The sequence below is a fragment of the Engystomops pustulosus genome, chromosome 4, assembly GCF_040894005.1.
Source record: "Engystomops pustulosus chromosome 4, aEngPut4.maternal, whole genome shotgun sequence".
NCBI classification, from domain to species: domain Eukaryota; kingdom Metazoa; phylum Chordata; class Amphibia; order Anura; family Leptodactylidae; genus Engystomops; species Engystomops pustulosus.
Window position 1 is genome coordinate 4,822,094 of NC_092414.1, and position 27,063 is coordinate 4,849,156.

At 47.5% G+C, this 27,063-nt stretch overlaps 1 protein-coding gene across 6 annotated transcripts in view; it reads right to left on the reverse strand.

The window, feature by feature from the left end:
• KIAA1549 (KIAA1549 ortholog) overlaps positions 1-27,063 on the reverse strand; it is a 71,500-nt gene that overhangs the window by 34,401 nt on the left and 10,036 nt on the right. For 4 of the 6 annotated variants that reach the window (XM_072144837.1, XM_072144834.1, XM_072144833.1 and 1 more), the window contains exons 2-5: positions 8,358-11,351; positions 8,018-8,106; positions 5,098-5,275; positions 4,880-5,010 (exon numbers count right to left, since the gene is read on the reverse strand). In XM_072144837.1, coding sequence (XP_072000938.1) covers positions 4,880-5,010; positions 5,098-5,275; positions 8,018-8,106; positions 8,358-11,351 — 3,392 coding nt within the window. Of the gene's footprint in view, positions 1-4,879; positions 5,011-5,097; positions 5,276-8,017; positions 8,107-8,357; positions 11,352-11,448; positions 11,728-12,988; positions 13,981-27,063 lie in introns of those variants that run through there. The other 2 variants (XM_072144836.1, XM_072144835.1) reach the window with 2 other exon arrangements.

Consider the following 27,063-nt stretch of genomic DNA (forward strand, 5'->3'; position numbering starts at 1 on the left):
GACTACAGAGCGATGCTGCAGTGTAAAGCAGGGAGGACTATAGAGCGATGCTACAGTGTAAAGCAGGGAGGACTATAGAGCGATGCTGCAGTGTAAAGCATGGAGGACTATAGAGCGATGCTGCAGTGTAAAGCAGGGAGGACTATAGAGCGATGCTACAGTGTAAAGCAGGGAGGACTATAGAGCGATGCTGCAGTGTAAAGCATGGAGGACTATAGAGCGATGCTGCAGTGTAAAGCATGGAGGACTATAGAGCGATGCTGCAGTGTAAAGCATGGAGGACTATAGAGCGATGCTACAGTGTAAAGCAGGGAGGACTATAGAGCGATGCTGCAGTGTAAAGCATGGAGGACTATAGAGCGATGCTGCAGTGTAAAGCATGGAGGACTATAGAGCGATGCTACAGTGTAAAGCAGGGAGGACTATAGAGCGATGCTACAGTGTAAAGCAGGGAGGACTATAGAGCGATGCTACAGTGTAAAGCATGGAGGACTATAGAGCGATGCTGCAGTGTAAAGCATGGAGGACTATAGAGCGATGCTGCAGTGTAAAGCATGGAGGACTATAGAGCGATGCTGCAGTGTAAAGCATGGAGGACAATAGAGCGATGCTGCAGTGTAAAGCATGGAGGACTATAGAGCGATGCTGCAGTGTAAAGCATGGAGGACTATAGAGCGATGCTGCAGTGTAAAGCATGGAGGACTATAGAGCGATGCTGCAGTGTAAAGCATGGAGGACTATAGAGCGATGCTGCAGTGTAAAGCATGGAGGACTATAGAGCGATGCTGCAGTGTAAAGCATGGAGGACTATAGAGCGATGCTGCAGTGTAAAGCATGGAGGACTATAGAGCGATGCTGCAGTGTAAAGCATGGAGGACTATAGAGCGATGCTGCAGTGTAAAGCATGGAGGACAATAGAGCGATGCTGCAGTGTAAAGCATGGAGGACTATAGAGCGATGCTGCAGTGTAAAGCATGGAGGACTATAGAGCGATGCTGCAGTGTAAAGCATGGAGGACTATAGAGCGATGCTACAGTGTAAAGCATGGAGGACTATAGAGCGATGCTACAGTGTAAAGCATGGAGGACTATAGAGCGATGCTGCAGTGTAAAGCATGGAGGACTATAGAGCGATGCTGCAGTGTAAAGCATGGAGGACTATAGAGCGATGCTACAGTGTAAAGCATGGAGGACTATAGAGCGATGCTGCAGTGTAAGGCATGGAGGACTATAGAGCGATGCTACAGTGTAAAGCATGGAGGACTATAGAGCGATGCTGCAGTGTAAAGCATGGAGGACTATAGAGCGATGCTGCAGTGTAAGGCATGGAGGACTATAGAGCGATGCTACAGTGTAAAGCATGGAGGACTATAGAGCGATGCTGCAGTGTAAAGCATGGAGGACTATAGAGCGATGCTGCAGTGTAAAGCATGGAGGACTATAGAGCGATGCTGCAGTGTAAAGCATGGAGGACTATAGAGCGATGCTACAGTGTAAAGCATGGAGGACTATAGAGCGATGCTGCAGTGTGAAGCATGGAGGACTATAGAGCGATGCTGCAGTGTAAAGCATGGAGGACTATAGAGCGATGCTGCAGTGTGAAGCATGGAGGACTATAGAGCGATGCTGCAGTGTACAGCATGGAGGACTATAGAGCGATGCTACAGTGTAAAGCATGGAGGACTATAGAGGGATGCTGCAGTGTAAAGCATGGAGGACTATAGAGCGATGCTGCAGTGTGAAGCATGGAGGACTATAGAGCGATGCTGCAGTGTGAAGCATGGAGGACTATAGAGCGATGCTGCAGTGTAAAGCATGGAGGACTATAGAGCGATGCTACAGTGTAAAGCATGGAGGACTATAGAGGGATGCTGCAGTGTAAAGCATGGAGGACTACAGAGCGATGCTGCAGTGTAAAGCATGGAGGACTACAGAGCGATGCTACAGTGTAAAGCAGGGAGGACTATAGAGCGATGCTACAGTGTAAAGCAGGGAGGACTATAGAGCGATGCTACAGTGTAAAGCATGGAGGACTATAGAGCGATGCTGCAGTGTAAAGCATGGAGGACTATAGAGCGATGCTGCAGTGTAAAGCATGGAGGACTATAGAGCGATGCTGCAGTGTAAAGCATGGAGGACAATAGAGCGATGCTGCAGTGTAAAGCATGGAGGACTATAGAGCGATGCTGCAGTGTAAAGCATGGAGGACTATAGAGCGATGCTGCAGTGTAAAGCATGGAGGACTATAGAGCGATGCTGCAGTGTAAAGCATGGAGGACTATAGAGCGATGCTGCAGTGTAAAGCATGGAGGACTATAGAGCGATGCTGCAGTGTAAAGCATGGAGGACTATAGAGCGATGCTGCAGTGTAAAGCATGGAGGACTATAGAGCGATGCTGCAGTGTAAAGCATGGAGGACTATAGAGCGATGCTGCAGTGTAAAGCATGGAGGACTATAGAGCGATGCTGCAGTGTAAAGCATGGAGGACTATAGAGCGATGCTGCAGTGTAAAGCATGGAGGACAATAGAGCGATGCTGCAGTGTAAAGCATGGAGGACTATAGAGCGATGCTGCAGTGTAAAGCATGGAGGACTATAGAGCGATGCTGCAGTGTAAAGCATGGAGGACTATAGAGCGATGCTGCAGTGTAAAGCATGGAGGACTATAGAGCGATGCTACAGTGTAAAGCATGGAGGACTATAGAGCGATGCTGCAGTGTAAAGCATGGAGGACTATAGAGCGATGCTGCAGTGTAAAGCATGGAGGACTATAGAGCGATGCTGCAGTGTAAAGCAGGGAGGACTATAGAGCGATGCTGCAGTGTAAAGCATGGAGGACTATAGAGCGATGCTGCAGTGTAAAGCAGGGAGGACTATAGAGCGATGCTGCAGTGTAAAGCATGGAGGACTATAGAGCGATGCTGCAGTGTAAAGCAGGGAGGACTATAGAGCGATGCTACAGTGTAAAGCAGGGAGGACTATAGAGCGATGCTGCAGTGTAAAGCATGGAGGACTATAGAGCGATGCTGCAGTGTAAAGCATGGAGGACTATAGAGCGATGCTGCAGTGTAAAGCATGGAGGACTATAGAGCGATGCTGCAGTGTAAAGCATGGAGGACTATAGAGCGATGCTGCAGTGTAAAGCATGGAGGACTATAGAGCGATGCTACAGTGTAAAGCATGGAGGACTATAGAGCGATGCTACAGTGTAAAGCAGGGAGGACTATAGAGCGATGCTGCAGAGTAAAGCATGGAGGACTATAGAGCGATGCTGCAGTGTAAAGCATGGAGGACTATAGAGCGATGCTGCAGTGTAAAGCATGGAGGACTATAGAGCGGTGCTACAGTGTAAAGCATGGAGGACTACAGAGCGATGCTGCAGTGTAAAGCATGGAGGACTATAGAGCGGTGCTGCAGTGTAAAGCATGGAGGACTATAGAGCGGTGCTGCAGTGTAAAGCATGGAGGACTATAGAGCGATGCTGCAGTGTAAAGCATGGAGGACTATAGAGCGGTGCTGCAGTGTAAAGCATGGAGGACTATAGAGCGATGCTGCAGTGTAAAGCATGGAGGACTATAGAGCGATGCTGCAGTGTAAAGCATGGAGGACTATAGAGCGATGCTGCAGTGTAAAGCATGGAGGACTATAGAGCGATGCTGCAGTGTAAGGCATGGAGGACTATAGAGCGATGCTGCAGTGTAAAGCATGGAGGACTATAGAGCGATGCTGCAGTGTAAAGCATGGAGGGCTATAGAGCGATGCTGCAGTGTAAAGCATGGAGGACTATAGAGCGATGCTGCAGTGTAAAGCATGGAGGTCTATAGAGCGATGCTGCAGTGTAAGGCATGGAGGACTATAGAGCGATGCTGCAGTGTAAAGCATGGAGGACTATAGAGCGATGCTGCAGTGTAAAGCATGGAGGACTATAGAGCGATGCTGCAGTGTAAAGCATGGAGGACTATAGAGCGATGCTGCAGTGTAAAGCATGGAGGACTATAGAGCGATGCTGCAGTGTAAAGCATGGAGGACTATAGAGCGATGCTGCAGTGTAAAGCATGGAGGACTACAGAGCGATGCTGCAGTGTAAGGCATGGAGGACTATAGAGCGATGCTGCAGTGTAAAGCATGGAGGACTATAGAGCGATGCTGCAGTGTAAAGCATGGAGGACTATAGAGCGATGCTACAGTGTAAGGCATGGAGGACTATAGAGCGATGCTGCAGTGTAAAGCATGGAGGACTATAGAGCGATGCTGCAGTGTAAAGCATGGAGGACTATAGAGCGATGCTGCAGTGTAAAGCATGGAGGACTATAGAGCGATGCTGCAGTGTAAAGCATGGAGGACTATAGAGCGATGCTACAGTGTAAAGCATGGAGGACTATAGAGCGATGCTACAGTGTAAAGCAGGGAGGACTATAGAGCGATGCTGCAGTGTAAAGCATGGAGGACTATAGAGCGATGCTGCAGTGTAAAGCATGGAGGACTATAGAGCGATGCTACAGTGTAAAGCATGGAGGACTATAGAGCGATGCTACAGTGTAAAGCAGGGAGGACTATAGAGCGATGCTGCAGTGTAAAGCAGGGAGGACTATAGAGCGATGCTGCAGTGTAAAGCATGGAGGACTACAGAGCGATGCTGCAGTGTACAGCATGGAGGACTATAGAGCGATGCTGCAGTGTAAAGCATGGAGGACTATAGAGCGATGCTGCAGTGTAAAGCATGGAGGACTATAGAGCGATGCTACAGTGTAAAGCATGGAGGACTATAGAGCGATGCTGCAGTGTAAAGCATGGAGGACTATAGAGCGATGCTGCAGTGTAAAGCATGGAGGACTATAGAGCGATGCTGCAGTGTAAAGCAGGGAGGTCTCCATCGTTACCTGGACGGTGAAGTTCTCGCTCTCGTGTCGCAGTCTCCGCACTTCGTACAAGGCCTGCGTTAACCCCTTCTGCAGACGCTCGCTGAACGTGCAGAGCCTGATGTCCACCGACTGTGGCACAAACTGCAGCACTATGGAGAGATGGATGTGAGCCATAGACTTAGGCAATGCTGGGAGTTGTAGTCTTACCGTGGCCGGACTGCTGCAGAGCATCTCACCTGTCTGGACGTGGAACCTCGGATCGACCCCTGTAGTCGCAGTCTGCAGGGAGAGGATCGGGGGGGCTCTGCCGGTGACCAGGGGGCTCTGAGCCAAGACGTGGGCGACAGCGACGGCCGTGAAGACCACGGGGCCGGACGTCACCATGAACGAGTAGCTGTCCGACAGGGAGAAGACCTGCGAGGGGGAGGAGAACAGGTCAGGGGGGCACTTACTTTACATTAGTACAGTACCAGTGACCACCAGCAGGTGTCAGTATTATGAAGCGCTATGCCCTGTGCTGACACATGGGGGCTCCTGCATCCTCACTCCGGAGGCTCCGTGTTTTTACTGCTGGGATGGAGGACCAGGGTTTATATTTGTGTCTCTATTGTGACGACCAGAAGACCCAGGGGGCGCCACAACTCACCTGACTCCCAGCAATCACGCAACAAGCCGTCCTGACATCCTCTGTGCTGCTGCTCTGCACGCTCCTGACACCCTCTGTGCCGCTGCCCTGCACGCTCCTGACATCCTTTGTGCTGCTGCTCTGCACGCTCCTGACATCCTCTGTGCTGCTGCTCTGCACGCTCCTGACATCCTCTGTGCTGCTGCTCTGCACGCTCCTGACATCCTCTGTGCTGCTGCTCTGCACGCTCCTGACATCCTCTGTGCTGCTGCTCTGCACGCTCCTGACATCCTCTGTGCTGCTGCCCTGCACGCTCCTGACATCCTCTGTGCCGCTGCTCTGCACGCTCCTGACACCCTCTGTGCTGCTGCTCTGCACGCTCCTGACATCCTCTGCGCTGCTGCTCTGCACGCTCCTGACACCCTCTGTGCTGCTGCTCTGCACGCTCCTGACACTCTCTGTGCTGCTGCTCTGCACGCTCCTGACACCCTCTGTGCTGCTGCTCTGCACGCTCCTGACATCCTCTGCGCTGCTGCTCTGCACGCTCCTGATACCCTCTGTGCTGCTGCTCTGTACGCTCCTGACACCCTCTGTGCTGCTGCTCTGCACGCTCCTGACACCCTCTGTGCTGCTGTGACGGGTCAGCAATGGCCGTCCAGGATCGTATTTATAATGTATCTGACGGCTTCTATATTTGTCTCTGGATTAATAATACCGGTATATGTGAGGGGGAGACGCGGGGACCCCCAGTGATCTACAAGGACGGGACTGCACTGATACACTGCACAGAACCCTCAGCTGTTTAACACGTATAACATGAAGATTTTATTCTGTATCAGAAGATGTGACCTGGGGCCGAGACTGCAAATAGAAACCACATGATGTGACGCACAAAACACGGGAGGAGGACGCGGCGAGGTGCGAATATACAGAGAGCTACATCTTGTATTATACCCCAGAGCTGCACTCACTATTCTGCTGCTGGTGCAGTCACTGTGTACATACATGACATTACTTATCCTGTACTGATCCTGAGTTACATCCTGTATTATACTCCAGAGCTGCACTCACTATTCTGCTGCTGGTGCAGTCACTGTGTACATACATGACATTACTTACCCTGTACTGATCCTGAGTTACATCCTGTATTATACTCCAGAGCTGCACTCACTATTCTGCTGCTGGTGCAGTCACTGTGTACATACATGACATTACTTACCCTGTACTGATCCTGAGTTACATCCTGTATTATACCCCAGAGCTGCACTCACTATTCTGCTGCTGGTGCAGTCACTGTGTACATACATGACATTACTTATCCTGTACTGACCCTGAGTTACATCCTGTATTATACCCCAGAGCTGCACTCACTATTCTGCTGCTGGTGCAGTCACTGTGTACATACATGACATTACTTATCCTGTACTGATCCTGAGTTACATCCTGTATTATACACCAGAGCTGCACTCACTATTCTGCTGCTGGTGCAGTCACTGTGTACATACATGACATTACTTATCCTGTACTGATCCTGAGTTACATCCTGTATTATACTCCAGAGCTGCACTCACTATTCTGCTGCTGGTGCAGTCACTGTACATACATGACATTACTTATCCTGTACTGATCCTGAGTTACATCCTGTATTATACCCCAGAGCTGCACTCACTATTCTGCTGCTGGTGCAGTCACTGTGTACATACATGACATTACTTATCCTGTACTGATCCTGAGTTACATCCTGTATTATACCCCAGAGCTGCACTCACTATTGTGCTGCTGGTGCAGTCACTGTGTACATACATGACATTACTTATCCTGTACTGATCCTGAGTTACATCCTGTATTATACCCCAGAGCTGCACTCACTATTCTGCTGCTGGTGCAGTCACTGTGTACATACATGACATTACTTATCCTGTACTGATCCTGAGTTACATCCTGTATTATACTCCAGAGCTGCACTCACTATTCTGCTGCTGGTGCAGTCACTGTGTACATACATGACATTACTTATCCTGTACTGATCCTGAGTTACATCCTGTATTATACCCCAGAGCTGCACTCACTATTCTGCTGCTGGTGCAGTCACTGTGTACATACATGACATTACTTACCCTGTACTGATCCTGAGTTACATCCTGTATTATACTCCAGAGCTGCACTCACTATTCTGCTGCTGGTGCAGTCACTGTGTACATACATGACATTACTTATCCTGTACTGATCCTGAGTTACATCCTGTATTATACCCCAGAGCTGCACTCGCTATTCTGCTGCTGGTGCAGTCACTGTGTACATACATGACATTACTTATCCTGTACTGATCCTGAGTTACATCCTGTATTATACCCCAGAGCTGCACTCACTATTCTGCTGCTGGTGCAGTCACTGTGTACATACATGACATTACTTATCCTGTACTGATCCTGAGTTACATCCTGTATTGTACTCCAGAGCTGCACTCACTATTCTGCTGCTGGTGGCCCCTAGTCTGCAGTTGTTCAGCTCCATCACATTTGATCACTCACCTCCAGTTCCACTAATCGTCTAAAATTCATGGTCAGTGTTTTCTTGATGACTTCAGTGATGTTCTCGACACTTGATCCTCGGGACAGAACTGAAATGGATGAGAACAGGAAGATGAATATTGCAGGACCCTGGACAGGTGAGAACCTAAATGATCCCCACACCTCAGGACATGGTGTGACCTCTCCCGAGCTGAGACCTAGTTCTGGGTGGAGACACCACAAGTTTACAACATGCTCCTAAGCGTTATTGAAAATCTGCAAACTCTAAAAAATCATTCAGCAGAATTGTGATTGCAGCTCTGAAGAAAAAGTATAATATATCAAATCATCAACTACTCACCAACAGTGACCAGATAAGGTTCTGGATTAGAAACATCACACTCGTAGCTCGGCCTAGTGGTGGTCACAGTCGTAGTAGCAGTGAGTCCAGATGGAGGGGTGAGCGGACCAGATGAGGTCGGTGTCGCCGTCGTGGATTGGGGAGTTGCGATATTGGTTGTTGTCACCTTCAGAGTGGTTGTATCTCTTGTGTTATGGGTGACAGCCACTGGTGTGGAAGAACTTGCCACGGGGGTTGTACCTACAGCAGTGATGGGTGGAGGTGAGGAAGAGGGTGGTGGAACGTCTGGAGTAGTCGGAAGGAACGCCGGACTTGTGGTCGGCTGAGGACTAGGAGGAAGTGTCAGGTTTACTGTAGACGTTGGGGTCATGGATGTGGTTTCAATGTTTATTGTAGATTCTAGGCTTCCGGTGGATGGTAAACTGATGGTGGAGATGGGTGGGGTGGAGAGGGAAGGTGTAAAACTAACTGTTGGGGGCGTCATAGTCGAAATTGAAAACAATGAGGTATAGAGCCCCGAGGCATGTGAGGACTCGGGGGGTAATGTCATCATGGGAACCAAGGTAGAGGTCGGGAAAACTTCCTCAACCAAAGCACTGCTGGCATGATCAAAATCAAAGGAAGAGCTGGGCAAGGCAGACGTGGTGGCATTCAGTGCAGGAGACCACGGTGAAGGCAGCAGAGAGGTAGCACCAGTACTTGAGGCATAGAGGATGCTCGATGGCATGATGGTGGACTCCAACATCTCCGGAAACTCAGATGAGATGTATGAGCTGAGATCAGTCCAAGGAACGCTCGAAGGTGGAGTGAAGGAAGATTGTGCAGTTGGATTCAAGGTGTCCCAGGCCTCCACGCTGATGGTTTCCAGCATGGATGTAGAGTAAATCTCCAAAAAGGAACTGCTGAATATGGACTCAGATATTGTAATCAAAGTGGAGGAGTCCTGAGGTTGGGATGAAGAGACATGACTGGATACTAACAATGCTGAGGAGGAAACTTCTTCTACCAATGAAGAAAAGAGAACGTCAGGCTTCTTGGTAAAGTAAGCGGAATCGGCAAGAGATGTCTCCATGGACTCCTCAGGAGGTGACATGGTCGGAGTGAAGTACATGCCAGAGTCAATCGGGACAAACGCAGGGGCTTCAGCCGTGTTCATGGACTCGTAAACTGAACTCTCAAGAAGAAAAGGGGTGGATATTGCTATTGTCGAAAAAGTCATCTCAAGATCAATGGAGGCGGGAATAGATGAGACGAGTAGTGAAGGCATCAGAGAAGAGATCTCCATCTCTGAACTCTGCACAGAGGACCTGGAGGTCACCAGGACTTCAGTCACAGAAGAGTCAATGACGTCAGTGAAATCCACTGAAGAACCCTTAGGTTCAGCATAAGGCGAAGATACAGAGGGCATTAGAAGAGAAGACCAAACAGAGTCAACAACTTCTACCGTAGAAGACTCTACCGCGCTGATGACACCGGGAGGAACATCTCCAGGAAAGTCTGAGGTTTTAATGGTGACGGTTTCCATATAATCCTCCGACCACCACTGAGTAGACATGACCTCAGGAGTCATGGTGTACGATGGCTCAGTAATGGCAGAAGGCACTGAACTTTGCAGTAAACTTGGAGTGCTTTCCGGGACTGACTTTACCGGGCTTTTGGCATCATCTGGAATATAGGAGGTCTCGTATGGTTGAAATGTAAGAGGTAAAGTCTCAGTTGGTCTGGTGGTGGAGTCCTGCGCAGTTAAAAACCCTAGATTTGAGAAGATACTATACAAAGGATATCTGGTCGCCTCCTGTGTGATGGTCATACTTGGTATGTATGGGCTGTCTACAGGGGTAGCTGGCCAGAGACTGGGTGAGGCCTCCATAGAAGTTTGTGGCCAGTGCGTGGTAGAGGACTCTAGCGTTCTATACATAGAGGTCCCAGGCGTGCTATCTTCAGGGTTATCTGGCCAGGAAGTGGGGGAGATCACTGGTGTTATATCTACAGGGGTCACTGACCAGTGAGGGGTAGAGTCTTCTGATGTACCATCTACAGGAGTAACTGGCCAGCGAGTGGGAGAGGTCTCTGGCCAGCGAGTGGGAGAGGTCTCTGGCCAGCGAGTGGGAGAGGTCTCTGGCCAGCGAGTGGGAGAGGTCTCTGGCCAGCGAGTGGGAGAGGTCTCTGGCCAGCGAGTGGGAGAGGTCTCTGGCCAGCGAGTGGGAGAGGTCTCTGGCCAGCGAGTGGGAGAGGTCTCTGGCCAGCGAGTGGGAGAGGTCTCTGGCCAGCGAGTGGGAGAGGTCTCCGGCCAGCGAGTGGGAGAGGTCTCCGGCCAGCGAGTGGGAGAGGTCTCCGGCCAGCGAGTGGGAGAGGTCTCTGGCCAGCGAGTGGGAGAGGTCTCTGGCCAGCGAGTGGGAGAGGTCTCCGATATACTAGATGCCACCACTGAACCTTCTATTAAAGACTCAGTGTAAGAACTTGTAGAGACCTGTTCAGATTTAGTGCTCTCAATGCTAAGACTTGGGGTGGCAACATCTCCATGGTCACTGGACAATTGGAACGTTTCTGTAGTCCGTGACATTTGGCTGATGGTACTGAAAGACTCCAGCAGTGGAACAGTCATGGTTTCCTCCTCAACACCATGAAACTGTGAAGATGGTTCCTCAACGGCGGTTATCAGGGGAACAGGAGACGACTCAATGACATCAGAGCGGGCGTCATACAACTCAGGATGATCAGTCAATATGTCAACTTGCTTAGCTCCAGTGATGGAGAACAATGAAGACGTTGGGGTGGAGAGACTAGGGATTCCATAAGCATCATCTTGTAGGGGGGCCTCAGTGGTCTCTGTAGGTTCTATGGAGAGTGCTAGGTCTGAGAGCTGAAAGGCGGTGGTTTCCAAAGGAGACGGTTCTTCCGAGGAAATGGTTACTGGAAAGACGTTTTCAGAGACTGTTTTGGTTAAGTTTGAGTTCTCCTTCACTTTGAGGAACAGAGGACCAAAATGTACAACTGCGAGAAAAAGAAAATACAATGAATACTATAATTAAGAAATCATAGTCATAATACATCTGATGAATAATCAGTAAGGTAATAACAATCACATAACTAATACTTTGCCGGATGTCATATAGAGGAGCATGTGATATCCCAAGTTTCATCATCCTTCATCCAAGATCCATGATAACGAGGATGATAATGGCTGGACCATTCTACAAGTTCTTTTACCTCTTGTGTCAACCCCCTCATCCTCATAGACTGTAAGCTCTTGTGTCACCCCCCTTATCCTCATAGACTGTAAGCTCTTATGTCCGCCCCTCATCCTCATAGTCTGTAAGCTCTTGTGTCCCCCCTCATCCTCATAGACTGTAAGGTCTTGTGTCCCCCCCTCATCCTCATAGACTGTAAGCTCTTGTGTCCCCCCTCTCATCCTCATAGACTGTATGCTCTTGTGTCCCCCCCTCATCCTCATAGACTGTAAGCTCTTGTGTCCCCCCCTCATCCTCATAGACTGTAAGCTCTTGTGTCCCCCCCTCATCCTCATAGACTGTAAGCTCTTGTGTCACACCCTCATCCTCATAGACTGTAAGCTCTTGTGTCACCCCTCATCCTCATAGACCAGTGGTGGCGAACCTATGGCACGGATGCCAGAGGTGGCACTCAGAGACCTCTATATGGGCACCCATGCCATCACTCTAGGGTAGAGTTTGCCAAACAGGACTCAAGACCTCTTGCAGTCCCAGTCAGCCCAGGACCCTAGAAGGAAGCTGCAATGATAATCCAAACTTCTTCTCCTTCTTTCTGTATTGGTGTCCTCAGGTGCCTATACAATTTATACCTGTGAAAGAGCAGGGAGAAATAAGTTACTGCTTAAATTGTCGCATTGGCACTTTGCGAAAAATATGTGGATTTTGGTTGAAGTTTGGGCACTCGGTGTCTAAAAGGTTTGCCATCACTGTCATAGACTGTAAGCTCTTGTGTCACACCCTCATCCTCATAGACTGTAAGCTCTTGTGTCCCCCCTCTCATCCTCATAGACTGTAAGCTCTTGTGTCCCCCCTCTCATCCTCATAGACTGTAAGCTCGTGTGTCACACCCTCATCCTCATAGACTGTAAGCTCGTGTCGCCCTCATCCTCATAGACTGTAAGCTCTTGTGATCAGGGCCCTCACTCCTAATGTTCCATATGACTATTTGTACCGTGTAATGTAATATTATATTTGTATACGTCCCATATGTAAAGCTACGCAATTTGATGGCGCTAAATAAATAAAGATTATTATTATCATATATGGTCGTATTTAGATATTATATCCACGGGTGTCTCTCCATCCCATGGGTCTGTATTCCGGACGACATAAAGTTGTTAATTTTAGACCAGTGAATGTGGGATATTCTGTGGGTGCAGCAGGTGTCCCCCCATCTGTATAGTCTACATTCCTGGGATATATCCACCAGAACAGCTGTACGCCACAGCCGCCACTATACCATTTGTGAACATCTGAGCTTTTCACTATTTTTGGGAATTGCTCAGAGACTTCAGGGCTAACGCGCAGGAGAAGATGTCATTGATATTCATTCATGGCGTTTCCTGGAGACCGCAATCCCCCCGGAGGCCGCATCCGCAGAAACAGCGAGTGCAGCGTCACCTTGAGCTGGGAAGAAAATCCTGACAAGGAATCCACCAAACCTCAGCATATTTCACAGGAGACATGAACGAAATTCTACGGAAGCGAACGCTTGGGGGTAATGTGCCAGAATCTCATAGAAAATTGCCATATACATCACTAATCGGACATTTTTTTATGCTTTACTGCAAGTTTATGTGAAATTAGCTTCAAATATTTCTATATTTTAAGTCAGAACTCTGTGATTACAAAAAACGGTCATGAAGAGGCCTTAAAATGAGCAAAGTGCCCAACATTTCTGTCAAATTTATCAGCAGGAACCGTAGCAAGGCCTAAAGGCCTAAGTTTTGGCCGGTTGCTATGAGAATCATAACATTATCTAACTACACTCCACAGCAACCAATCAGGAATCAGCTTACATTTACTAACCAGCACTATAAGAATACATGACTGATGCCAATTGGATGTTAAAGCTGAATTCTGATTGGTCTTTAGTGCCCTATCATAGGACAGCATTGACTGAATAACCTTCACTGCACAAATGAAACGTGGGCTCTGATTGGTTGCTATGCTCCTCCACATTTAGCGGTTGAAAATTATTAAAATCCCTAAATCTTAGCAAGTCCACCATAACACAAGGGACAGTATAACCCCCAATGTATAATCACTGTGACCTCATATTCAGAGCCTACAACCAAGCAACCAAGGGGCACCCTCACAACCCCACAATGCTGACGCCAAATGCGATTTTACATTTAACTGAGGTAAAAACCACAACTTTTTGGTTTGATAAAACACACAAGATGGCGGTGACCGTTTTTCAGACCGCTACCCTATATAATTACATCGAGATGATTAACCCTCGTGCTGCCAGCCCTGGCGTCCTCTCTTATTACAGCGGAGGCCATTTCCAGCCGCGCCGTTTTCTGGGGGATATTACATTACCAGCTGCGACAGGTGGCAGGTGAGAGGATTGCCGTCCCCAATCCGATTTCCTATCCTCTAGGGACACAACACAGAAAAGGCTGAGTATTGTTTCTACAACAAAGACCCCCTTGAGGAGGGGGAGAAAGGGGGATGGGGGGGGGGCACCAGGACGAAATCCTGCAGTCCATCACAGACGACAAGATCTGCCCCCAATCGGACCGCCGGCGTCTGATACAAATGACAAAACAATTCGGAGCAACCGTCCCTTTAAATCCGCATCTAGTCTACCGACATTGATAACGGCTTCATGGACAGATGAGATTCGCAACGTCTTCACGAGAATCTGATTATTTACGAGGCAACGTCTTCATTTTACAAGGTGGAGGAGCCGCCGCCTTCGCCGCTTCACTGCTCCCCTGATTTTAATTTCAGTCTCGGCAGCGGCCGGCGCTTGGGCGTCAGAGCAATGCAAAACTGATTGAAGCTGATGGCGGCAGCGCAACGCGGAAATGTCACGGCCCGGATTTATGTGATGGACCGAGAGCAGAGACTGTCATGTCTTAAAGGCGCAGTACAACCCGATACGGCATCATTGACAACATACGACCTCTATCACCTATGACCTATGTGAATCTGCAGAGCTGCGCTCATAGTTCTGCTCCACCGTCAGCTGACTACACAGTGCCCGCACTTCCCAGAATGCATCTCCCGCTAGCTGAACGCACCCCCACCCCCAATGCGCTCCGCACGGTACACCCCGCAGGGTACTGCATTTTGTTGCATTTTCTGCTCCTTGTATCAAGAATAAAGGACGTTTCTAAAGAATTTGTGACTCAATTCATCAGAACAAGAGCCCCCGACCGCCATATAGAGATCGGGGGAGGGGAGGCCCCTGCAGCTCATCGCACTGTCTCATCCGGTTTGTATGATGGGTCACCGAGCGGAGAGAACAGCCCCACGCTATCCATTAGGTCGGATTCCCCTGGGCCAACGTAAAGTGCATGTACATAAAATCCACCCGCACGTGCACCAAGACACGCGGATCAGAACCGCACAAAGGCAGTGGGACCAGAGACCCTCAGAAGACCCCCAATACATAACACTACACACAGAAAACACTAAAATTATTCTATATGGACAGTGCACAGTACTACTTCTCCTGTATATATATACAGTGCACAGTACTACTTCTCCTGTATATATACACAGGGCACAGTACTACTTCTCCTGTATATATACAGTGCACAGTACTACTTCTCCTGTATATATATACAGTGCACAGTACTACTTCTCCTGTATATATATACAGTGCACAGTACTACTTCTCCTGTATATATACAGTGCACAGTACTACTTCTCCTGTATATATATATACAGTGCACAGTACTACTTCTCCTGTATATATATATACAGTGCACAGTACTACTTCTCCTGTATATATACAGTGCACAGTACTACTTCTCCTGTATATATACAGTGCACAGTACTACTTCTCCTGTATATATACAGTGCACAGTACTACTTCTCCTGTATATATACAGTGCACAGTACTACTTCTCCTGTATATATACAGTGCACAGTACTACTTCTCCTGTATATATACAGTGCACAGTACTACTTCTCCTGTATATATACAGTGCACAGTACTACTTCTCCTGTATATATACAGTGCACAGTACTACTTCTCCTGTATATATACAGTGCACAGTACTACTTCTCCTGTATATATACAGTGCACAGTACTACTTCTCCTATATATATATATATATATATATATATATATATATATATATATATAGTGCACAGTACTACTTCTCCTGTATATATACAGTGCACAGTACTACTTCTCCTGTATATATATACAGTGCACAGTACTACTTCTCCTGTATATATATACAGTGCACAGTACTACTTCTCCTGTATATACACAGTGCACAGTACTACTTCTCCTGTATATATATACAGTGCACAGTACTACTTCTCCTGTATATATACAGTGCACAGTACTACTTCTCCTGTATATATACAGTGCACAGTACTACTTCTCCTGTATATATACAGTGCACAGTACTACTTCTCCTGTATATATATATACAGTGCACAGTACTACTTCTCCTGTATATATATACAGTGCACAGTACTACTTCTCCTGTATATATACAGTGCACAGTACTACTTCTCCTGTATATATACAGTGCACAGTACTACTTCTCCTGTATATATATACAGTGCACAGTACTACTTCTCCTGTATATATATATACAGTGCACAGTACTACTTCTCCTGTATATATATATACAGTGCACAGTACTACTTCTCCTGTATATATATACAGTGCACAGTACTACTTCTCCTGTATATATATACAGTGCACAGTACTACTTCTCCTGTATATATATACAGTGCACAGTACTACTTCTCCTGTATATATATACAGTGCACAGTACTACTTCTCCTGTATATATATACAGTGCACAGTACTACTTCTCCTGTGTATATATACAGTGCACAGTACTACTTCTCCTGTATATATACAGTGCACAGTACTACTTCTCCTGTATATATACAGTGCACAGTACTACTTCTCCTGTATATATACAGTGCACAGTACTACTTCTCCTGTATATATACAGTGCACAGTACTACTTCTCCTGTATATATACAGTGCACAGTACTACTTCTCCTGTATATATACAGTGCACAGTACTACTTCTCCTGTATATATACAGTGCACAGTACTACTTCTCCTGTATATATACAGTGCACAGTACTACCTCTCCTGTATATATATAGTGCACAGTACTACTTCTCCTGTATATATATAGTGCACAGTACTACTTCTCCTGTATATATACAGTGCACAGTACTACTTCTCCTGTATATATACAGTGCACAGTACTACTTCTCCTGTATATATATACAGTGCACAGTACTACTTCTCCTGTATATATATACAGTGCACAGTACTACTTCTTCTGTATATATATATACAGTGCACAGTACTACTTATTCTGTATATATATATACAGTGCACAGTACTACTTCTCCTGTATATATATATACAGTGCACAGTACTACTTCTCCTGTATATATATATACAGTGCACAGTACTACTTCTCCTGTATATATATATACAGTGCACAGTACTACTTCTCCTGTATATATATACAGTGCACAGTACTACTTCTCCTGTATATATATACAGTGCACAGTACTACTTCTCCTGTATATATACAGTGCACAGTACTACTTCTCCTGTATATATACAGTGCACAGTACTACTTCTCCTGTATATATATACAGTGCACAGTACTACTTCTCCTGTATATATATACAGTGCACAGTACTACTTCTCCTGTATATATACAGTGCACAGTACTACTTCTCCTGTATACATACAGTGCACAGTACTACTTCTCCTGTATATATATACAGTGCACAGTACTACTTCTCCTGTATATATATATATATATATATACACAGTGCACAGTACTACTTCTCCTGTATATATATATACAGTGCACAGTACTACTTCTCCTGTATATATACAGTGCACAGTACTACTTCTCCTGTATATATACAGTGCACAGTACTACTTCTCCTGTATGTATATACAGTGCACAGTACTACTTCTCCTGTATATATATATACAGTGCACAGTACTACTTCTCCTGTATATATACAGTGCACAGTACTACTTCTCCTGTATATATACAGTGCACAGTACTACTTCTCCTGTATATATATACAGTGCACAGTACTACTTCTCCTGTATATATATATATATATATATATACAGTGCACTGTCCTACTTCTCCTGTATATATATATACAGTGCACTGTCCTACTTCTCCTGTATATATATATACAGTGCACAGTACTACTTCTCCTGTATATATATACAGTGCACAGTACTACTTCTCCTGTATATATATACAGTGCACAGTACTACTTCTCCTGTATATAAATACAGTGCACAGTACTACTTCTCCTGTATATATACAGTGCACAGTACTACTTCTCCTGTATATATACAGTGCACAGTACTACTTCTCCTGTATATATATACAGTGCACAGTACTACTTCTTCTGTATATATACAGTGCACAGTACTACTTCTCCTGTATATATAAACAGTGCACAGTACTACTTCTCCTGTATATATATACAGTGCACAGTACTACTTCTCCTGTATATATACAGTGCACAGTACTACTTCTCCTGTATATATATACAGTGCACAGTACTACTTCTCCTGTATATATATACAGTGCACAGTACTACTTCTCCTGTATATATATACAGTGCACAGTACTACTTCTCCTGTATATATATACAGTGCACAGTACTACTTCTCCTGTATATATATACAGTGCACAGTACTACTTCTCCTGTATATATACAGTGCACAGTACTACTTCTCCTGTATATATATACAGTGCACAGTACTACTTCTCCTGTATATATACAGTGCACAGTACTACTTCTCCTGTATATATACAGTGCACAGTACTACTTCTCCTGTATATATACAGTGCACAGTACTACTTCTCCTGTATATATACAGAGCACAGTACTACTTCTCCTGTATATATACAGTGCACAGTACTACTTCTCCTGTATATATGGGCAGTGCACAGTACTACTTCTCCTGTATATATATACAGTGCACAGTACTACTTCTCCTGTATATATACAGTGCACAGTACTACTTCTCCTGTATATATATATATATATATATATACAGTGCACAGTACTACTTCTCCTGTATATACAGTGCACAGTACTACTTCTCCTGTATATATACAGTGCACAGTACTACTTCTCCTGTATATATATACAGTGCACAGTACTACTTCTCTTGTATATATACAGTGCACAGTACTACTTCTCCTGTATATATATACAGTGCACAGTACTACTTCTCCTGTATATATATACAGTGCACAGTACTACTTCTCCTGTATATATATACAGTGCACAGTACTACTTCTCCTGTATATATATACAGTGCACAGTACTACTTCTCCTGTATATATATACAGTGCACAGTACTACTTCTCCTGTGTATATACAGTGCACAGTACTACTTCTCCTGTATATATATACAGTGCACAGTACTACTTCTCCTGTGTATATACAGTGCACAGTACTACTTCTCCTGTATATATACAGTGCACAGTACTACTTCTCCTGTATATATACAGTGCACAGTACTACTTCTCCTGTATATATATATACAGTGCACAGTACTACTTCTCCTGTATATATATACAGTGCACAGTACTACTTCTCCTGTATATATATACAGTGCACAGTACTACTTCTCCTGTATATATATACAGTGCACAGTACTACTTCTCCTGTATATATATACAGTGCACAGTACTTCTTCTCCTGTATATATACAGTGCACAGTACTACTTCTCCTGTATAGATACAGTGCACAGTACTACTTCTCCTGTATATATACAGTGCACAGTACTACTTCTCCTGTATATATATACAGTGCACAGTACTACTTCTCCTGTATATATATATACAGTGCACAGTACTACTTCTCCTGTATATATATATACAGTGCACAGTACTACTTCTCCTGTATATATATATACAGTGCACAGTACTACTTCTCCTGTATATATATACAGTGCACAGTACTACTTCTCCTGTATATATATACAGTGCACAGTACTACTTCTCCTGTATATATATACAGTGCACAGTACTACTTCTCCTGTATATATACAGTGCACAGTACTACTTCTCCTGTATATATATACAGTGCACAGTACTACTTCTCCTGTATATATATACAGTGCATAGTACTACTTCTCCTGTATATATATACAGTGCACAGTACTACTTCTCCTGTATATATATATATAGACAGTGCACAGTAATACTTCTCCTGTATATATACAGTGCACAGTACTACTTCTCCTGTATATATACAGTGCACAGTACTGCTTCTCCTGTATATATATACAGTGCACAGTACTGCTTCTCCTGTATATATATACAGTGCACAGTACTACTTCTCCTGTATATATATACAGTGCACAGTACTACTTCTCCTGTATATATATACAGTGCACTGTACTACTTCTCCTGTATATATATACAGTGCACTGTACTACTTCTCCTGTATATATATACAGTGCACAGTACTACTTCTCCTGTATATATATACAGTGCACAGTACTACTTCTCCTGTATATATATACAGTGCACAGTACTACTTCTCCTGTATATATATACAGTGCACAGTACTACTTCTCCTGTATATATATACAGTGCACAGTACTACTTCTCCTGTATATATACACAGTGCACAGTACTGCTTCTCCTGTATATATATACAGTGCACAGTACTACTTCTCCTGTATATATATACAGTGCACAGTACTACTTCTCCTGTATATATATACAGTGCACAGTACTACTTCTCCTGTATATATATACAGTGCACAGTACTACTTCTCCTGTATATATATACAGTGCACAGTACTACTTCTCCTGTATATATACAGTGCACAGTACTACTTCTCCTGTATATATACAGTGCACAGTACTACTTCTCCTGTATATATACAGTGCACAGTACTACTTCTCCTGTATATATACAGTGCACAGTACTACTTCTCCTGTATATATACAGTGCACAGTACTACTTCTCCTGTATATATACAGTGCACAGTACTACTTCTCCTGTATATATACAGTGCACAGTACTACTTCTCCTGTATATATACAGTGCACAGTACTACTTCTCCTGTATATATGGGCAGTGCACAGTACTACTTCTCCTGTATATACAGTGCACAGTACTACTTCTCCTGTATATATATACAGTGCACAGTACTACTTCTCCTGTATATATATACAGTGCACAGTACTACTTCTCCTGTATATATGGGCAGTGCACAGTACTACTTCTCCTGTATATATATACAGTGCACAGTACTACTTCTCCTGTATATATATACAGTGCACAGTACTACTTCTCCTGTATATATGGGCAGTGCACAGTACTACTTCTCCTGTATATACAGTGCACAGTACTACTTCTCCTGTATATATATACAGTGCACAGTACTACTTCTCCTATTTCACATATAACAGTAGGACAGTACTCTCTGTTATCAGCCATTTCATGGTATTATATTGCTATACTGCCACATAGTGGTAGTCAGTGGTATGGCGGTTGTGTGCGGGGCCTGTGCTATGACACTCATGACAGTTCATTCTCTTATTTCTAGATGCTCTGGGATGTTATAGAGCAGCAGTGGATTCACCTCTATGTACCAGATAGAAAGCAAAGCCTGTGAGAGGCCTCCTCCAGCAGAACAGTGAGTGCAGCTCTGCAGTATCATACAATAAATCACTCGGAGCAGACACAGCAGTGAATAGTAACCAGAGAGCGGCCGCTGCATGTAACACAGATTACAGAACAAATAAGGGTAGAAGTATGTGTGATGTCATCCGCAGGGGGCGGGGCTGTGACTACCTCTCACACAGGATATACAGGCAGGGGGCGGGGCTGTGACTACCTCTCACACAGGATATACAGGCAGGGGGCGGGGCTGTGACTACCTCTCACACAGGATATACAGGCAGGGGGCGGGGCTGTGACTACCCCTCACACAGGATATACAGGCAGGGGGCGGGGCTGTGACTACCTCTCACACAGGATATACAGGCAGGGGGCGGGGCTGTGACTACCTCTCACACAGGATATACAGGCAGGGGGCGGGGCTGTGACTACCTCTCACACAGGATATACAGGCAGGGGGCGGGGCTGTGACTACCCCTCACACAGGATATACAGGCAGGGGGCGGGGCTGTGACTACCTCTCACACAGGATATACAGGCAGGTGGCGGGGCATCACACAGGATATACAGGCAGGGGGCGGGGCATCACACAGGATATACAGGCAGGGGGCGGGGCATCACACAGGATATACAGGCAGGGGGCGGGACAAAACACAGGATATACAGGCAGGGGGCGGGGCATCACACAGGATATACAGGCAGGGGGCGGGGCTGTGACTACCTCTCATACAGGATATACAGGCGGGGGGCGGGGCTGTGACTACTATCACACAGGATATACAGGCAGGGGGCGGGGCTGTGACTACCTCTCACACAGGATATACAGGCAGGGGGCGGGGCTGTGACCACCTCACACAGGATACACAGGCAGGGGGCGGGGCTGTGACTACCTCTCACACAGGATATACAGGCAGGGGGCGGGGCTGTGACTACCTCTCACACAGGATATACAGGCAGGGGGCGGGGCTGTGACTTCCTCTCACACAGGATATACAGGCAGGGGGCGGGGCTGTGACTACCTCTCACACAGGATATACAGGCAGGGGGCGGGGCTGTGACTACCTCTCACACAGGATACACAGGCAGGGGGCGGGGCTGTGACTACCTCTCACACAGGATACACAGGCAGGGGGCGGGGCTGTTCATGGCAGTAAATGGCAGAGGTCTGTAGATGTCACAGCACTAGTTACACACAGGAGGCGGTATTTGGGGGTGTATGTTGCGGTTCCTGACCCCGGGGCCCCATGTTGCGGCTCCTCACCCCGGGGCTCCCCTGGCGCAGCACATAGAACACTAATTACGAAGCATCGTCAGCGTCGTGTTGGTAAATAGCCAGTAATAGCCTCCGGCCCCCGGGGACATCGCTCTGCGAGCGGCTGCACATCACTTCACACACAAGAGACAGTGAAAGAGGAGCAACGCTCTGCAGTCACGAATGGGGCATTGAGGGCAGCCTGCAGAGCATCACACCCTCACATGTTCCACCAAGTAAAGTTATAGGATTGAGAAAACTGACAGCAGATAATAATAGCGCACAGTAACATGGAGCCTCCAGAACCTCTGGCCCAGAATACAATGACACCACAACAGTTACCACCGACACACAATAAGGGATCCACTGTGAGGGCTACACTGGGGTCAGGTCTTATATATTACCTAAGCTCCTCTAGGGCGGGGTCAGGTCTCATCCATACACACAGGCTCCTCTAGGGCAGGGTCAGGTCTCATCCATACACACAGGCTCCTCTAGGGCAGGGTCAGGTCTCATCCATACACACAGGCTCCTCTAGGGCAGGGTCAGGTCTCATCTATACACACAGGCTCCTCTAGGGCAGGGTCAGGTCTCATCTATACACACAGGCTCCTCTAGGGCAGGGTCAGGTCTCATCTATACACACAGGCTCCTCTAGGGCAGGGTCAGGTCTCATCTATACACACAGGCTCCTCTAGGGCAGGGTCAGGTCTCATCTATACACACAGGCTCCTCTAGGGCAGGGTCAGGTCTCATCTATACACACAGGCTCCTCTAGGGCAGGGTCAGGCCTCATCTATACACACAGAATCCTCTAGGGCAGGGTCAGGTCTCATCTATACACACAGGCTCCTCTAGGGCAGGGTCAGGTCTCATCTATACACACAGGCTCCTCTAGGGCAGGGTCAGGTCTCATCTATACACACAGGCTCCTCTAGGGCAGGGTCAGGTCTCATCTATACACACAGGCTCCTCTAGGGCAGGGTCAGGTCTCATCTATACACACAGGCTCCTCTAGAGCAGGGTCAGGTCTCATCTATACACACAGGCTCCTCTAGGGCAGGGACCGGTCTCATCTATACACACAGGATCCTCTAGGGCAGAGTCAGGTCTCATTGATACACACCAGCTCCTCTATGGCAGGGTCAGGTCTCATCTATACACACAGGCTCCTCTAGGGCAGGGTCAGGTCTCATCTATACACACAGGCTCCTCTAGGGCAGGGACCGGTCTCATCTATACACACAGGATCCTCTAGGGCAGAGTCAGGTCTCATTGATACACACCAGCTCCTCTATGGCAGGGTCAGGTCTCATCTATACACACAGGCTCCTATAGGGCAGGGTCAGGTCTCATCCATACACACAGGATCCTCTAGGGCAGGGTCAGGTCTCATCGATGCACACAGGGTCATCTAGGGCAGGGTCAGGTCTCATCTATACACACAGGCTCCTCTAGGGCAGGGTCAGGTCTCATCTATACACACAGGCTCCTCTAGGGCAGGGTCAGGTCTCATCTATACACACAGGCTCCTCTAGGGCAGGGTCAGGTCTCATCTATACACACAGGCTCCTCTAGGGCAGGGTCAGGTCTCATCTATACACACAGGCTCCTCTAGGGCAGGGTCAGGTCTCATCGATACACACAGGCTCCTCTAGGGCAGGGTCAGGTCTCATAGATACACACAGGGTCATCTAGGGCAGGGTCAGGTCTCATAGATACACACAGGGTCATCTAGGGCAGGGTCAGGTCTCATCTATACACACAGGCTCCTCTAGGGCAGGGCCAGGTCTCATCTATACACACAGGCTCCTCTAGGGCAGGGTCAGGTCTCATCTATACACACAGGCTCCTCTAGGGCAGGGTCAGGTCTCATCTATACACACAGGCTCCTCTAGGGCAGGGTCAAGTCTCATCTATACACACAGGCTCCTCTAGGGCAGGGTCAGGTCTCATCGATACACACAGGCTCCTCTACGGCAGGGTCAGGTCTCATCGATACACACAGGCTCCTCTACGGCAGGGTCAGGTCTCATCTATACACACAGGCTCCTCTAGGACAGGGTCAGGTCTCATCTATACACACAGCTCCTCTAGGGCAGGGTCAGGTCTCATCTATACACACAGGCTGCTCTAGGGCAGGGTCAGGTCTCATCTATACACACAGGCTGCTCTAGGGCAGGGTCAGGTCTCATCTATACACACAGGCTCCTCTAGGGCAGGGTCAGGTCTCATCGATACACACAGGCTCCTCTACGGCAGGGTCAGGTCTCATCTATACACACAGGCTCCTCTAGGGCAGGGTCAGGCCTCATCCATACAAACAGGCTCCTCTAGGGCAGGGTCAGGTCTCATGTATACACACAGGCTCCTCTAGGGCAGGGTCAGGCCTCATCCATACACACAGGCTCAGGCCTCATCCATACACACAGGCTCCTCTAGGGCAGGGTCAGGTCTCATCTATACACACAGCTCCTCTAGGGCAGGGTCAGGTCTCATCTATACACACAGGCTCCTCTAGGGCAGGGTCAGGTCTCATCTATACACACAGGCTGCTCTAGGGCAGGGTCACGTCTCATAGATACACACAGGGTCATCTAGGGCAGGGTCAGGTCTCATCTATACACACAGGCTCCTCTAGGGCAGGGCCAGGTCTCATCTATACACACAGGCTCCTCTAGGGCAGGGTCAGGTCTCATCTATACATACAGGCTCCTCTAGGGCAGGGTCAGGCCTCATCTATAAACACAGGCTGCTCTAGGGCAGGGACCGGTCTCATCTATACACACAGGCTCCTCTAGGGCAGGGTCAGGTCTCATCTATACACACAGCTCCTCTAGGGCAGGGTCAGGACTCATCTATACACACAGGCTCCTCTAGAGCAGGGTCAGGTCTCATCGATACACACAGGCTCCTCTAGGGCAGGGTAATGTCTCATCTATACACACAGGCTCCTCTAGGGCAGGGTCAGGTCTCATCTATACACACAGGCTCCTCTAGGGCAGGGTCAGGTCTCATCTATACACACAGGCTCCTCTAGGGCAGGGTCAGGTCTCATCTATACACACAGGCTCCTCTAGGGCAGGGTCAGGTCTCATCTATACACACAGGCTGCTCTAGGGCAGGGTCAGGTCTCATCTATACACACAGGCTGCTCTAGGGCAGGGTCAGGTCTCATCTATACACACAGGCTCCTCTAGGGCAGGGTCAGGCCTCATCTATACATACAGGCTCCTCTAGGGCAGGGTCAGGCCTCATCTATAAACACAGGCTGCTCTAGGGCAGGGACCGGTCTCATCTATACACACAGGCTCCTCTAGGGCAGGGTCAGGTCTCATCTATACACACAGCTCCTCTAGGGCAGGGTCAGGACTCATCTATACACACAGGCTCCTCTAGAGCAGGGTCAGGTCTCATCGATACACACAGGCTCCTCTAGGGCAGGGTAATGTCTCATCTATACACACAGGCTCCTCTAGGGCAGGGTCAGGTCTCATCTATACACACAGGCTCCTCTAGGGCAGGGTCAGGTCTCATCTATACACACAGGCTCCTCTAGGGCAGGGTCAGGTCTCATCTATACACACAGGCTCCTCTAGGGCAGGGTCAGGTCTCATCTATACACACAGGCTGCTCTAGGGCAGGGTCAGGTCTCATCTATACACACAGGCTGCTCTAGGGCAGGGTCAGGTCTCATCTATACACACAGGCTCCTCTAGGGCAGGGTCAGGCCTCATCCATACAAACAGGCTCCTCTAGGGCAGGGTCAGGTTTCATCTATACACACAGGCTCCTCTAGGGCAGGGTCAGTTCTCATCTATACACACAGGCTCCTCTAGGGCAGGGTCAGGTCTCATCTATACACACAGGCTCCTCTAGGGCAGGGTCAGGCCTCATCTATACACACAGGCTCCTCTAGGGCAGGGTCAGGTCTCATCTATACACACAGGCTCCTCTAGGGCAGGGCCAGGTCTCATGTATACACACAGGCTCCTCTAGGGCAGGGTCAGGCCTCATCCATACACACAGGCTCAGGCCTCATCCATACACACAGGCTCCTCTAGGGCAGGGTCAGGTCTCATCTATACACACAGCTCCTCTAGGGCAGGGTCAGGTCTCATCTATACACTCAGGCTCCTCTAGGGCAGGGTCAGGTCTCATCTATACACACAGGCTGCTCTAGGGCAGGGTCAGGTCTCATAGATACACACAGGGTCATCTAGGGCAGGGTCAGGTCTCATCTATACACACAGGCTCCTCTAGGGCAGGGCCAGGTCTCATCTATACACACAGGCTGCTCTAGGGCAGGGTCAGGTCTCATAGATACACACAGGGTCATCTAGGGCAGGGTCAGGTCTCATCTATACACACAGGCTCCTCTAGGGCAGGGCCAGGTCTCATCTATACACACAGGCTCCTCTAGGGCAGGGTCAGGTCTCATCTATACACACAGGCTCCTCTAGGGCAGGGTCAGGCCTCATCTATAAACACAGGCTCCTCTAGAGCAGGGTCAGGTCTCATCGATACACACAGGCTCCTCTAGGGCAGGGTCAGGTCTCATCTATACACACAGGCTCCTCT